This window comes from Schistocerca cancellata, chromosome 5 (assembly GCF_023864275.1).
Source record: "Schistocerca cancellata isolate TAMUIC-IGC-003103 chromosome 5, iqSchCanc2.1, whole genome shotgun sequence".
NCBI classification, from domain to species: domain Eukaryota; kingdom Metazoa; phylum Arthropoda; class Insecta; order Orthoptera; family Acrididae; genus Schistocerca; species Schistocerca cancellata.
Window position 1 is genome coordinate 262,141,868 of NC_064630.1, and position 12,853 is coordinate 262,154,720.

A 12,853-nucleotide genomic window follows, 5' to 3' on the forward strand; every position below is an offset into this window, starting at 1 on the left:
ATCTATATACCAATGATCAACCAACACCGGAACAGACTACCCATTTCTTGTATGCCGATGATCTGGCCATTACAGCGCAAGGAAATAGCTTCGAGGAAGTAGAAGGGAAATTAGAAAGCTCGCTACACGTAATGTCTGAATACTATAAAGAGAACTCCCTCAAACCAAATCCATCTAAGACACAGGTTAGCGCTTTCCACCTCCGTACAAAACAGGCAAACAGGAAGCTGAATGTCACCTGGAATGGCAACAAACTGGACCATACGGACAAACCAACATACCTTGGTGCCGTGCTGGATAGATCACTGACGTACAGATACCACTGTGAAAAAACCTGCCAAAAATTTGCTGCCAGGAACAATATTTAAAGAAACCGGACGAATAGTAAATGGGGAGTTAGTCCGACTGTATTACGAACAACTGCTCAAGCACTTTGCTTCTCCATGGCAGAATATGCATGCCCTGTATGGCCTCGACCCACACATGCCAAAAAAGTCATTACAGTCCTTAATGAAACATGCAGGCTAACAACAAGATGCATGAAACCCACTCCACTTGGAAAAATATACAAAGCAGCTGGATTCTCATCTCCTGAATCCCGAAGAATTGCGCACGAACATACAGAAAAATTTAAACAGATTTTCGACGAGCGCCACCCGCTGCATGGTTCTTCAAGTGGACGTAGCAGACTTAAATCCCGCAAGATATTTCTCACTAGTGAATTGAACGAGCCTCCGAAGGACTACCCTGTCTCACGAGAAATACCCACCGGCAGTGTATCAAGCTGGAAGATTTGGAGAACACTGAACCGCATCAGAACAGGCGTAGCACTTGTTAAAGCAAACCTAGTCAAATGGGGATTCAAGGACGAAGGAGACAACAAATGCGACTTTGGTGAAGTTCAAGATATGGAACACCTTCTACAGTGTTCCATCTGCCCCACAAGGTGTACCCTTGACAAACTATGGCTTGAGAAGAGAGAAACATTGGACTTGGCCCGACATGGGCTGAAAGGCTTTGAAACAAATCTCCGGACAAGAAAAAGTAAAGAAAAGATTATCTTTTCAGAGCATTCACACAAGGTTGGCACCGGTGGAGACACCTGCAAAGTGCTGACATGAGGAAAGTTTCCAATCGATTTCTCATACACAAACAGCATTTGACCGGCGTTGACTTGTGAATCTTTGTTGTGGTGTCTCGTATAAGGAGGAGAAATGCGCACCATCACGTTTCCGACTTTGATAAAGGTCGGATTGTAGCCTATCGCGATTGCGGTTTATCGTATTGCGACATTGCTGCTCGCGTTCGTCGAGATCCAATGACTGTTAGCAGAATATGGAATCGGTGGGTTCAGGAGGATAATACGGAACGCCGTGCTGGATCCCAACGGCCTCGTAGCACTAGTTGTCGAGATGACAGGCATCTTATCCACTTGGCTGTAACGGATCGTGCAGCCACGTCTCGACCCCTGAGTCAACAGATGGGGACGTTTGCAAGACAACAACCATCTGCACGAACAGTTCGACGACGTTTGCAGCAGCATGGACTATCAGCTCGGAGACCATGGCTGCGGTTACCCTTGACGCCGCATCTCAGACAGGAGCGCCTGCGATGGTGTACTCAACGACGAACCTGAGAGCACGAATGGCAAAACGCCATTTTTCGGATGAATCCAGGTTCTGTTTACAGCATCATAATGGTCTCATCCAAGTTTGGAGACATCGCGGTGAACGCACATTAGAAGCGTGTATTCATCGCCATACCGGCTTATCACCAGACGTGATGGTATGGGGTGCCATTGGTTACACGTCTCGGTCACCTCTTGTTCGCATTGGAGGCACTTTGAACAGTGGACGTTACATTTCAGATTTGATACGACCCGTGGCTCTACCCTTCATTCGATCCCTGAGAAACCCTACGTTTCAGCAGGATAATGCACGACTGCATGTTGCAGGTCCTGCACGGGCCTTTCTGGATACATAAAACGTTCGACTGCTGCCCTGGCCACCACATTGTCCAGATCTCTCACCAATTGAAAACGTTTGGTCAATGGTGGCCGAGCAACTGGCTCGTCACCAGGCGTATCAATGCTGTTATTACGCCCAGAGTTGATTGTTCTGATTTCTCAGGATCTATGCACCCAAATTGCGTGAAAATGTAATCAGATGTCAGTTTTAGTATCATATATTTGTCCAATGAACACCCAATTATCATCTGCATTTCTTCTTGGTGTAGCAATTTTAATGGCCAGTAGTGTATTTTTAGAATCAAGATGAATCAGACAATTTTTTTTAAATTAAAAGTTTTGGTCCTCATGACGTCCAGGTCCCCTTAAGGTAACAGGTCTTGCGACGCAACTACCAGCTATAAGCTCCACAGTGGTCCGATGTCTAGCATAGAGCGCGGCAGCTGGCAGTATAGCGCATATTGTAGACAGATTTCGGCGGGGCGACAACAGCGCGTTTCCCACGGCGCAGCTTCCTGCTGTTCTGCAAGTTCCGGGCGACCTTCTCCTCGCTGTTCTTCGGACCGCTGCTGCTGATGGCGATCATCTACGCGCACATCTTCGTGATCGTGCGGCGGCACCAGGCAAGCCGGCTGCGCTTCAGCCGCGCGAGCCTACGCACGACCACGAGCACGAGCACGGGCGGCGCGCCGCAGCGCCACCGCGGCAGCCAGCGCCGCGCCCACCACCACCACCACGCGCCCCACCAGCACCACCACCAGCACCAGCACAGCAACCAGCAGATGGCGCGCAGCGTCAAGGCCATCCGCACCACGCTGCTCATCCTCGGCTCGTACGTGGTCGGCCTTATGCCGGGCGTGCTCGTCTTCGTGCTCGTCTGCGCCGACTGCCCGTTCCCGTTCCCCGAGACGCCGCGCGACAAGTTACGCATGTTCTTCATCTACACCACCGTCAACTTCCTCATCATACTCAAGACCTTGCTCAACCCCATCATCTACGCGGCGCGAATGCAGGAGATCAAGGTTGGTGCAACCGTTTCTTGACCACTGTATCCGATTTTTTAACAATTTAGAAGTTCAATTGAAATTACAACTAATACACTCCTGGAAATTGAAATAAGAACACCGTGAATTCGTTGTCCCAGGAAGGGGAAACTTTATTGACACATTCCTGGGGTCAGATACATCACATGATCACACTGACAGAACCACAGGCACATAGACACAGGCAACAGAGCATGCACAATGTCGGCACTAGTACAGTGTATATCCACCTTTCGCAGCAATGTAGGCTGCTATTCTCCCATGGAGACGATCGTAGAGATGCTGGATGTAGTCCTGTGGAACGGCTTGCCATGCCATTTCCACCTGGCGCCTCAGTTGGACCAGCGTTCGTGCTGGACGTGCAGACCGCGTGAGACGACGCTTCATCCAGTCCCAAACATGCTCATTGGGGGACAGATCCGGAGATCTTGCTGGCCAGGGTAGTTGACTTACACCTTCTAGAGCACGTTGGATGGCACAGGATACATGCGGACGTGCATTGTCCTGTTGGAACAGCAAGTTCCCTTGCCGGTCTAGGAATGGTAGAACGATGGGTTCGATGACGGTTTGGATGTACCGTGCACTATTCAGTGTCCCCTCGACGATCACCAGTGGTGTACGGCCAGTGTAGGAGATCGCTCCCCACACCATGATGCCGGGTGTTGGCCCTGTGTGCCTCGTTCGTATGCAGTCCTGATTGTGGCGCTCACCTGCACGGCGCCAAACACGCATACGACCATCATTGGCACCAAGGCAGAAGCGACTCTCATCGCTGAAGACGACACGTCTCCATTCGTCCCTCCATTCACGCCTGTCGCGACACCACTGGAGGCGGGCTGCACGATGTTGGGGCGTGAGCGGAAGACGGCCTAACGGTGTGCGTGACCGTAGCCCAGCTTCATGGAGACGGTTGCGAATGGTCCTCGCCGATACCCCAGGAGCAACAGTGTCCCTAATTTTCTGGGAAGTGGCGGTGCGGTCCCCTACGGCACTGTGTAGGATCGTACGGTCTTGGCGTGCATCCGTGCGTCGCTGCGGTCCGGTCCCAGGTCGACGGGCACGTGCACCTTCCGCCGACCACTGGCGACAACATCGATGTACTGTGGAGACCTCACGCCCCACGTGTTGAGCAATTCGGCGGTACGTCCACCCGGCCTCCCGCATGCCCACTATACGCCCTCGCTCAAAGTCCGTCAACTGCACATACGGTTCACGTCCACGCTGTCGCGGCATGCTACCAGTGTTAAAGACTGCGATGGAGCTCCGTATGCCACGGCAAACTGGCTGACACTGACGGCGGCGGTGCACAAATGCTGCGCAGCTAGCGCCATTCGACGGCCAACACCGCGGCTCCTGGTGTGTCCGCTGTGCCGTGCGTGTGATCATTGCTTGTACAGCCCTCTCGCAGTGTCCGGAGCAAGTATGGTGGGTCTGACACACCGGTGTCAATGTGTTCTTTTTTCCATTTCCAGGAGTGTATATAGTCAATCATATACACATATAGCTTAAGGATAAATATGTTATTGCTCCATATAACACAAGTAAAGAACGACGCACCACGAGGGAATTATCAGAATCGGACAGAAATCGGTACATATGATGTACATGTACAGACAAACAAGTGATTGTAATTTCAGAAAACTTGCATGATTTGTTCGAGATAATGAGCTTCACAAATTGTACAAGTCATCAGCCCGCATGACGATCCACCTCAGGTCTTTATACAATCAGTCGTTCGGATTGTCGTTGATGAACAAAGTTGCTGGACATCCTCCTGAGGGATATCGTGCAAAATTCTGTCCAAGTGTCGCGTAAGGCCGTCAAAATCCCGAGCTGGTTTGAGCTTCCTGCAAATAACGCTCTAAGCGTTCTCAGTTGGTGAGAGATGCGGTGGCCACAAACAGCAGAAACTCTCGTCATCTACCAGCAGCCACTATCTTGCTGAAATGTAAGCCCAGGATGGTTGCATGAAGGAAAAAAGTGGGGGATGGGGAGGCGGGGTATCATTCGTCGACGTTCCGCTGTACTATAAGGAAACCGCAGATAACAAACAAGGGCGTCCATCTATGTAATGAAATGGCGCCCCTGACCATCACTCCTGGATGACAGGCTTTATTCTGGGCGACAGTCAGGTTGGTATGCCATATCGGGACTCAGTTCGAAGCGGAACTCATAACTAAAGAAGGTGCTACTACGTACAGTGACATTACAGACCAGAGGCGCCCTTACAATAAATTGTTACATAATAGTTGCTAAAGTAAGGGAAAAATAGAAGTGACCTGTTTAACAGAAGCTCTGTTCAATCATTCTATTCAGAATACCACTTTCAAGGCCCAATTTAATGTTTCATTAAGTAAGCTAGAAATCGCGTAAAATGTATACAAATGGGCACATAGCGAAGGTACGAGGAAAGCCATGCTACATTCATTTTCTGTGTAAATGTGGCATCTTCGCGTACACTGCTAGAGAAAATGGTTCAAATGGCTCTGAGCACTATGGTACTTAACTTCTGAGGTCATCAGTCCCCTAGAACTTAGAACTACTTAAACCCAACTAACCTAAGGACATCACACACATCCATGCCCGAGGCAGGATTCGAACCTACGACCGTATCGGTCGCGCGGTTGCAGACTGTAGCGCCTAGAACCGCTCCCCCCCTCCCCCTCCTCCCCCCCCCTCCCCGGGAGGCACTGCTGGAGAAAGTTAGAAACTTAGCTCATTCACAAGTAGTTCATCATGTAGGGCCACAACAAATTCTAACCAAACAAAACAGACATGTCACAGTAGACGACGGCCAAACAGTTGCATCAGCTCCTAGTGTCCGAGCCCTGGGGGCAACGCAGGTGGCATTCTCACCTGCAAACGACCATACGGGTGCCGAATGGCATCCTGCGATAGAGTGTCTCAAACATTTTGTGCATTTTGTTGCAGTTCGTCACGTGTTCTAACAGAGGCTAAAGTAAATGTAAGTTCTGACTTCACCATGTCCCCATACATGTTCAACTGACGATAGATCTGGTGATCTTGTCGGTCAGGGCAGTTATAGTACACCACAGGGAGCAGGTTTCATCAAATCAGGCGTATGAGGTGGTGCATGGTGATGCTGAGGAAGCACATCACCTTGCTGTCGAACAAAAGGCTGTAACACAGGGATAACACCTTATCCAGCGTAGCGGCAATGCTTAGTTTATCTTACAGAAACACCAAATGTGATCGCAAGTAGTAACTGATGGTGCCCCCCACCATGAAGTCTCGGAAGGAACCTGTGTGTCGTGAGCGAATGCATTCTGGATACGTAACCAACTGATGTCATGAGTGAATACATCAGAGTGCCATTCCATTATCAGCTATTTCACAACACCAGAGTATCAATGCTTGGCGGTGTCGTGGTGTCAGAGGTAGCCTGAAAAGAGGCACAGGTGATCTTAATCTCCTAGCAAGAAGATTGTACCCAATGGTACCTGACGGCACAGTAGACTCAACCATCACTGCTCACACCAAACGTCGAAGTTGAAAACCGTATGTACCATGACGATGGCCAGAACCTGATCTACACGCGTGAAAATGTTTCACAGACCACTGTTGAATACAGTTTCCCGCTAACCCCAATACGGCTCCATTCAAATGGCCGATTCTGTTCAGCAGGTATATGCACCTGTCAGTGCTACATGGCTGTACCCTACAATGAATGTTTCGAACACTGTTCACCCCTAAACTCAGCACAGTTACTGCCTGCAGAAACAAAATCGAGGATGTCCAACAGACCTCTTGAGCAACATGTGATAGCCATTGACTGTGACGAATGAATCGCTGCCGGCCGCTGTGGCCGAGCGGTTCTAGGCGCTACAGTCTAGAACCGCGCTGCTGCTACAGTCACAAGTTCGAATCCTCCCTCGGGCATGGCTGTGTGTGATGTCCTTAGGTTAGTTAGGTTTAAGTAGTTCTAAGTCTAGGGGACTGATGACCTCAGATATTAAGTCCCATAGTGCTCAGAGTAATACGAACCGTTTGAATGAATCGCTAATCCTACAACCTGGTGCTGCTAAACACATTCCTTGAGGAGGTTGCAAATTTTCCTTTTGTTAGTGTATTGAAATAATAAAAAGCAGATAATAAGTCTATAAAGAAAATGTATACAGATGTGTGGATTTTAAGGAAGATAGCTGGTGTCTTCTGCTATGATTTAATACCTCATTTCTCAAGATTACATGAAGAGTTCAATTGTTATTAAATTTTAATGTTTTTAAAGGAGTTTACATCTGCTGTCACGACATAACATCTGAATTTTTTGGGATATACGTGATGCCTATGTCTCAAAACATATAATTCTGTGACGTGATTACTCTGGAGTGTTTGGTTTTGCTATACGTCTAAATTGTGATCTACTGCCCAGTCTTAAAGTAATTATGAGTGGCCCAGCCTTTGCCGCTTACCCTCAACTCCAGAGACCCACTTCCTGTCGGTGGGTCGTTGACGGCTCAGCTGCCTCATCTAGCCTCGGCCCCATTTCGCACCAAATTTCTAGTAAGAGAGAGCTCCCCAGCATCTGAAAAAAAGTCTGTCGAAAGTTTATATAAACAACAGAATAACCACGATGAGGGACTACAGCACTCAATTAGGTAAGGATAAGTGATTCCAAAACGGTGCTTGGAAAAGGAGCAACATGATACTATAAAAGAACACTTCAAAAACATAATACAGGAGTTGTTACAAAACATTTCAGAACAGTGTGTCTGGGTACAATCCGCAATCGCTAATTTTCAGGAAAGAATATGGAAAACTCACACTCAACAATGAAGAAAATTGTAAGTTACTATCAGCTTATTATGAAAAATTGTTGAACTACGAAAAACCGACCAAACAAGTGTAATTCATTGATAGTATTCCAAATGAGACTCCAGAACCACCAAGCATCGATTAATGTTGCATCAACAATTAAAATGCAACAGGGCCCTAGGTGAAGAAGGCCTGTCAGCAGAAATTTAAAAATATAGTGAACATCTAGTGTAGAGTTCATAATCTTAAAGGGAAAAGTGGATAGTTTCTGGTACTCTGAAACGATTACAGAAAACTGGAAACGTGCGTTAGTTCACAAAACAGATATAAATAATTAGAGAGGAATTTTATTACTTTTCTCAGAATACAAAACCTTATCAATAGCTCTTTTGGACATTTTAAATGCTCGGTAATACACCGTAAAGAAATAGGAGAGTATCAAGCTGGATTTAGAAATAGCACCTTCTCTGCAGTGCAAATTTTAAAATTTAATGAAATAATTAAGTATATAAAAACACCGATCACAGAGTTAGTGCTAATATTTCTTCTTTTTTAAAAAGCGTATGATTCGATGAACAGTGACTCTCTTCTCAAAACCTCGAAGAAATTTGCAGTAAATAGGAAGACTCTGGAATTAATTTAACAAACTCTCACAAATACAATATTTATAGTAGTAACAGAAAAATGAAAGCCATCAAAGAAAACGGCACAAACACATTAACGGAATAGCATGAAAGTCAAACATAGCGCAGGCCTAATGAACCGACGCGGAATAACAAACTGCAGAATGTATATTCACCTACAGTTCTTAAATTAAATGTCTCAACCTCACATCAATATCTAAAACAACGTAAATGACTAGGACACAATTGAACGATCCGAGAGCTGCTCTGTTTAATTCGTAAGGATAAGTTGGACCAAATAATAGGTAACCCACTAGTTCCCTAAGAATACTTAGCACACCAGAAACCTAGGCATCCTATGATAGTATCTTCTACAGACGTAGTGCCAAGTAAAAACTAAACAGTTATGGTCGTTGTCTCATGTGTTCCGCTACTAGAACCTCCAGAATTCATCACGTGATCCGTCACGACTACGGGGTGGTATATCTGCGTATCTCTCTCACCTTGTAACGACACAGTAAAACTCGTATAACAACAGGAACGAAACATTAAATGAAACTGTTTTAAGCAACAGGCAACTGAAACTTTTGAACTGTGCCATAAACTTTGCTAGTGGTAAAGTCCCCGCACTAAGTTTTTCGCACGATATGCGAGAATTTTTCAGACTCTTATTTAAGCAGTTTTGCCAACTAAACAAAAATTTCCAAAGTCCTTAAACTCTGACCAAACTTCTGATTGGCAATTCATTTCAGTCCAAGGATGATAGTGCCGAACGTGGATAAAATTCTATAAGAAAGGATATAATGTACACAATTGCAGTCAGACTGTCTTTGGCTCAGTTTGGGGTGATATCTACACCTGTAAAACTCGATCTTCACAATTAATTATTGGTAAAAATGTGTATAACAGACAAAAATTACTACTAATACTACTACTGTTACCATTGCTACTAATATGTACACTCCTGGAAATTGAAATAAGAACACCGTGAATTCATTGTCCCAGGAAGGGGAAACTTTATTGACACATTCCTGGGGTCAGATACATCACATGATCACACTGACAGAACCACAGGCACATAGACACAGGCAACAGAGCATGCACAATGTCGGCACTAGTACAGTGTATATCCACCTTTCGCAGCAATGCAGGCTGCTATTCTCCCATGGAGACGATCCTAGAGATGCTGGATGTAGTCCTGTGGAACGGCTTGCCATGCCATTTCCACCTGGCGCCTCAGTTGGACCAGCGTTCGTGCTGGACGTGCAGACAGCGTGAGACGACGCTTCATCCAGTCCCAAACATGCTCAATGGGGGACAGATCCGGAGATCTTGCTGGCCAGGGTAGTTGACTTACACCTTCTAGAGCACGTTGGGTGGCACGGGATACATGCGGACGTGCATTGTCCTGTTGGAACAGCAAGTTCCCTTGCCGGTCTAGGAATGGTAGAACGATGGGTTCGATGACGGTATGGATGTACCGTGCACTATTCAGTGTCCTCTCGACGATCACCAGTGGTGTACGGCCAGTGTAGGAGATCGCTCCCCACACCATGATGCCGGATGTTGGCCCTGTGTGCCTCAGTCGTATGCAGTCCTGATTGTGGCGCTCACCTGCACGGCGCCAAACAGGCATACGACCATCATTGGCACCAAGGCAGAAGCGACTCTCATCGCTGAAGACGACACGTCTCCATTCGTCCCTCCATTCACGCCTGTCGCGACACCACTGGAGGCGGGCTGCACGATGTTGGGGCGTGAGCGGAAGACGTCCTAACGGTGTGCAGGACCGTAGCCCAGCTTCATGGAGACGGTTGCGAATGGTCCTCGCCGATACCCCAGGAGCAACAGTGTCCCTAATTTTCTGGGAAGTGGCGGTGCGGTCCCCTACGGCACTGTGTAGGATCGTACGGTCTTGGCGTGCATCCGTGCGTCGCTGCGGTCCGGTCCCAGGTCGACGGGCACGTGCACCTTCCGCCGACCACTGGCAACAACATCGATGTACTGTGGAGACCTCACGCCCCACGTGTTGAGCAATTCGGCGGTACGTCCACCCGGCCTCCCGCATGCCCACTATACGCCCTCGCTCAAAGTCCGTCAACTGCACATACGGTTCACGTCCACGCTGTCGCGGCATGCTACCAGTGTTAAAGACTGCGATGGAGCTCCGTGTGCCACGGGAAACTGGCTGACACTGACGGCAGTGGTGGATAAATGCTGCGCAGCTAGCGCCATTCGACGGCCAACACCGCGGTTCCTGGTGTGTCCGCTGTGCCGTGCGTGTGATCATTGCTTGTACAGCCCTCTCGCAGTGTCCGGAGCAAGTATGGTGGGTCTGACACACCGGTGTCAATGTGTTCTTTTTTCCATTTCCAGGAGTTCAAAATGGCTCTTGAGCACTATGGGACTCAACATCTTACGTCATAAGTCCCCTAGAACTTAGAACTACTTAAACCTAACTAACCTAAGGACATCACACACACCCATGCCCGAGGCAGGATTCGAACCTGCGACCGTAGCAGTCCCGCGGTTCCGCACTGCAGCGCCGGAACCGCTAGACCACCGCGGCCGGCATTTCCAGGAGTGTAGTACAAAAACTGACAATAAAGACCACAAAATTTTATTATGATTACTGGCAGAATAGGATATTTTAATCCGTAATGATCACAAAAATACGGCAATCCATCCTTACAGCCACAAGCAGGGCCATCTACAGCAGAGCACAGTGCCTACCACAGATATTTGGGTTCTAACTATTCGCATCTGGTCAAAGTACAACATGTAATGCGTTACAGAGAGTATCGCAGTGGAGTAAAATTCATGTACAGCAGCTCAAAGCCCTGGATGAGGTTCGTAAATAAATCAGTAATACCATTTTGTATAAGCCTATCCCTGAGCAGACGGGAATGGAAGGTATATTCCTGTCAAAAACTTAGTAGTGCAAACAGAAAATCTCTCTTCGTTTTTACTGATGATTTTATTCCCTTTATTCAGGTTATTTACGCATAAGGAGAACATTCTTTGATGAAACATAATGTCACATATGTGATCACTGTAGTCAAACTGCCATTACTTTCCAGTAGTACTGGTCTGTACCAATATACATAGAAAGTTGCATGCGACACTGTTCAACCTGTATATGAAGGCTAATCGAGGAGCTACTGTAGAGATTTTCATGTGGTTTTCACTAATAGATTAATTCACGAAGAAAGTTTATGTAGGCCTATATAATGATGATTTAAATTACCCCACCATTTTTTATGAATGTGGAGACTAAACTCAGAAACTGCTGTAGGAATTTTGATAGGGTTTCATTATTAGTTGGACTCATTCATGAGGAAGGTTCGTGTCTAAAATTTACTGCCAGTGTGAAGTCGGTTCAGATCGCTAATTCAAGCGTCACAGATGCTGGAAGTATTCCGCAGATCGGCTGGATATACAAAACTATGCATCAGTGTTTTGAGGTTCTTATGCCTAGAAGAAAAAATAAGTAAAACTAGAATTTAGTGTCATGCCAACAAAGATATGCCAACAATAGGATAAGGTCAGGGACAGGACTGGCCATACTCAAATCGAAGGGGTATCCTAATTGCTCAGCTCTGTATAGCCAGCCGGTTATGTGAATTCCTCATTCCTCAGAAACGAGTCCATTTCGTTAACTACTGAACTGTCTTGCTCAGTTTAGACCAAGAAACAGAAATGTGCTGTGGTTACTGATGGAAGTAGGTTCAAAGCTCGTTGTAGGGTTCTCCTTATTGCAGCAAGTAAATTGTTTTCTATGTCGTAACTTTCTTTGCCTGATGTCAGATCTTCTACTAAGGTTGTGTATTTATGTGCAAATACTACAAGCGGCGCACCGTCTGCCCTACAGTCAGATTTCCTGTATTTGATACTTCATCGTTCCCATCAGACAGTCACACGTATGGTACGGTTCCAATTGCCCCCAAGTTCAGTAAGGGAGCACATTACGTAGTTATCTGTGCTACAAGAGAGTCGATCTGAGGGGATACTTGATTTACCACGACTGGTAAGTTCGTAGGTGAACTGAGAGTCTGTGAGCTAGCTGACTTTCCAATATCATGGCTGTTGTTCCGATTATAGTGTGGCCATACAAGATGCTAGGCGCGATGGCACATCAAACCACCTGTGTATCTCACCCATAGACAAGAATTGTACACGTTCTAATCTCGATCTTTCCTCTTTGACAGACCATGAAGTCCTCAGCAATCCGTTTGAGAGATATTAATGTCTTATGTCAGTTGGGTTGCAATGGCTCGAAAGCGCCGCTGCTAGTTCCATTATGATGACGGCATCTCATCTCTACTATCCTATTGGTCGAGCGGGATTTATAGTTGGTGGTTGCGAGAGGGAAGCTTAACTCGAGCTAAAAGCGTGATCGTCTTCTCGTCTGGTGGAAATGGGCATTTATGCTGTGAGCCTCACAA

The 12,853-nt window shown here is 46.9% G+C and overlaps 1 protein-coding gene across 1 annotated transcript in view; it reads left to right on the forward strand.

Moving 5' to 3' along the window:
- Positions 1-12,853, forward strand: part of LOC126188478 (beta-3 adrenergic receptor-like) — a 121,587-nt gene that overhangs the window by 78,676 nt on the left and 30,058 nt on the right. Inside the window, exons 4-5 of the mRNA XM_049930081.1 lie at positions 2,478-2,654; positions 2,739-2,988. Of these exons, the coding sequence (XP_049786038.1) occupies positions 2,478-2,654; positions 2,739-2,988 (427 nt within the window). The remainder of the gene's footprint in view (positions 1-2,477; positions 2,655-2,738; positions 2,989-12,853) is intronic.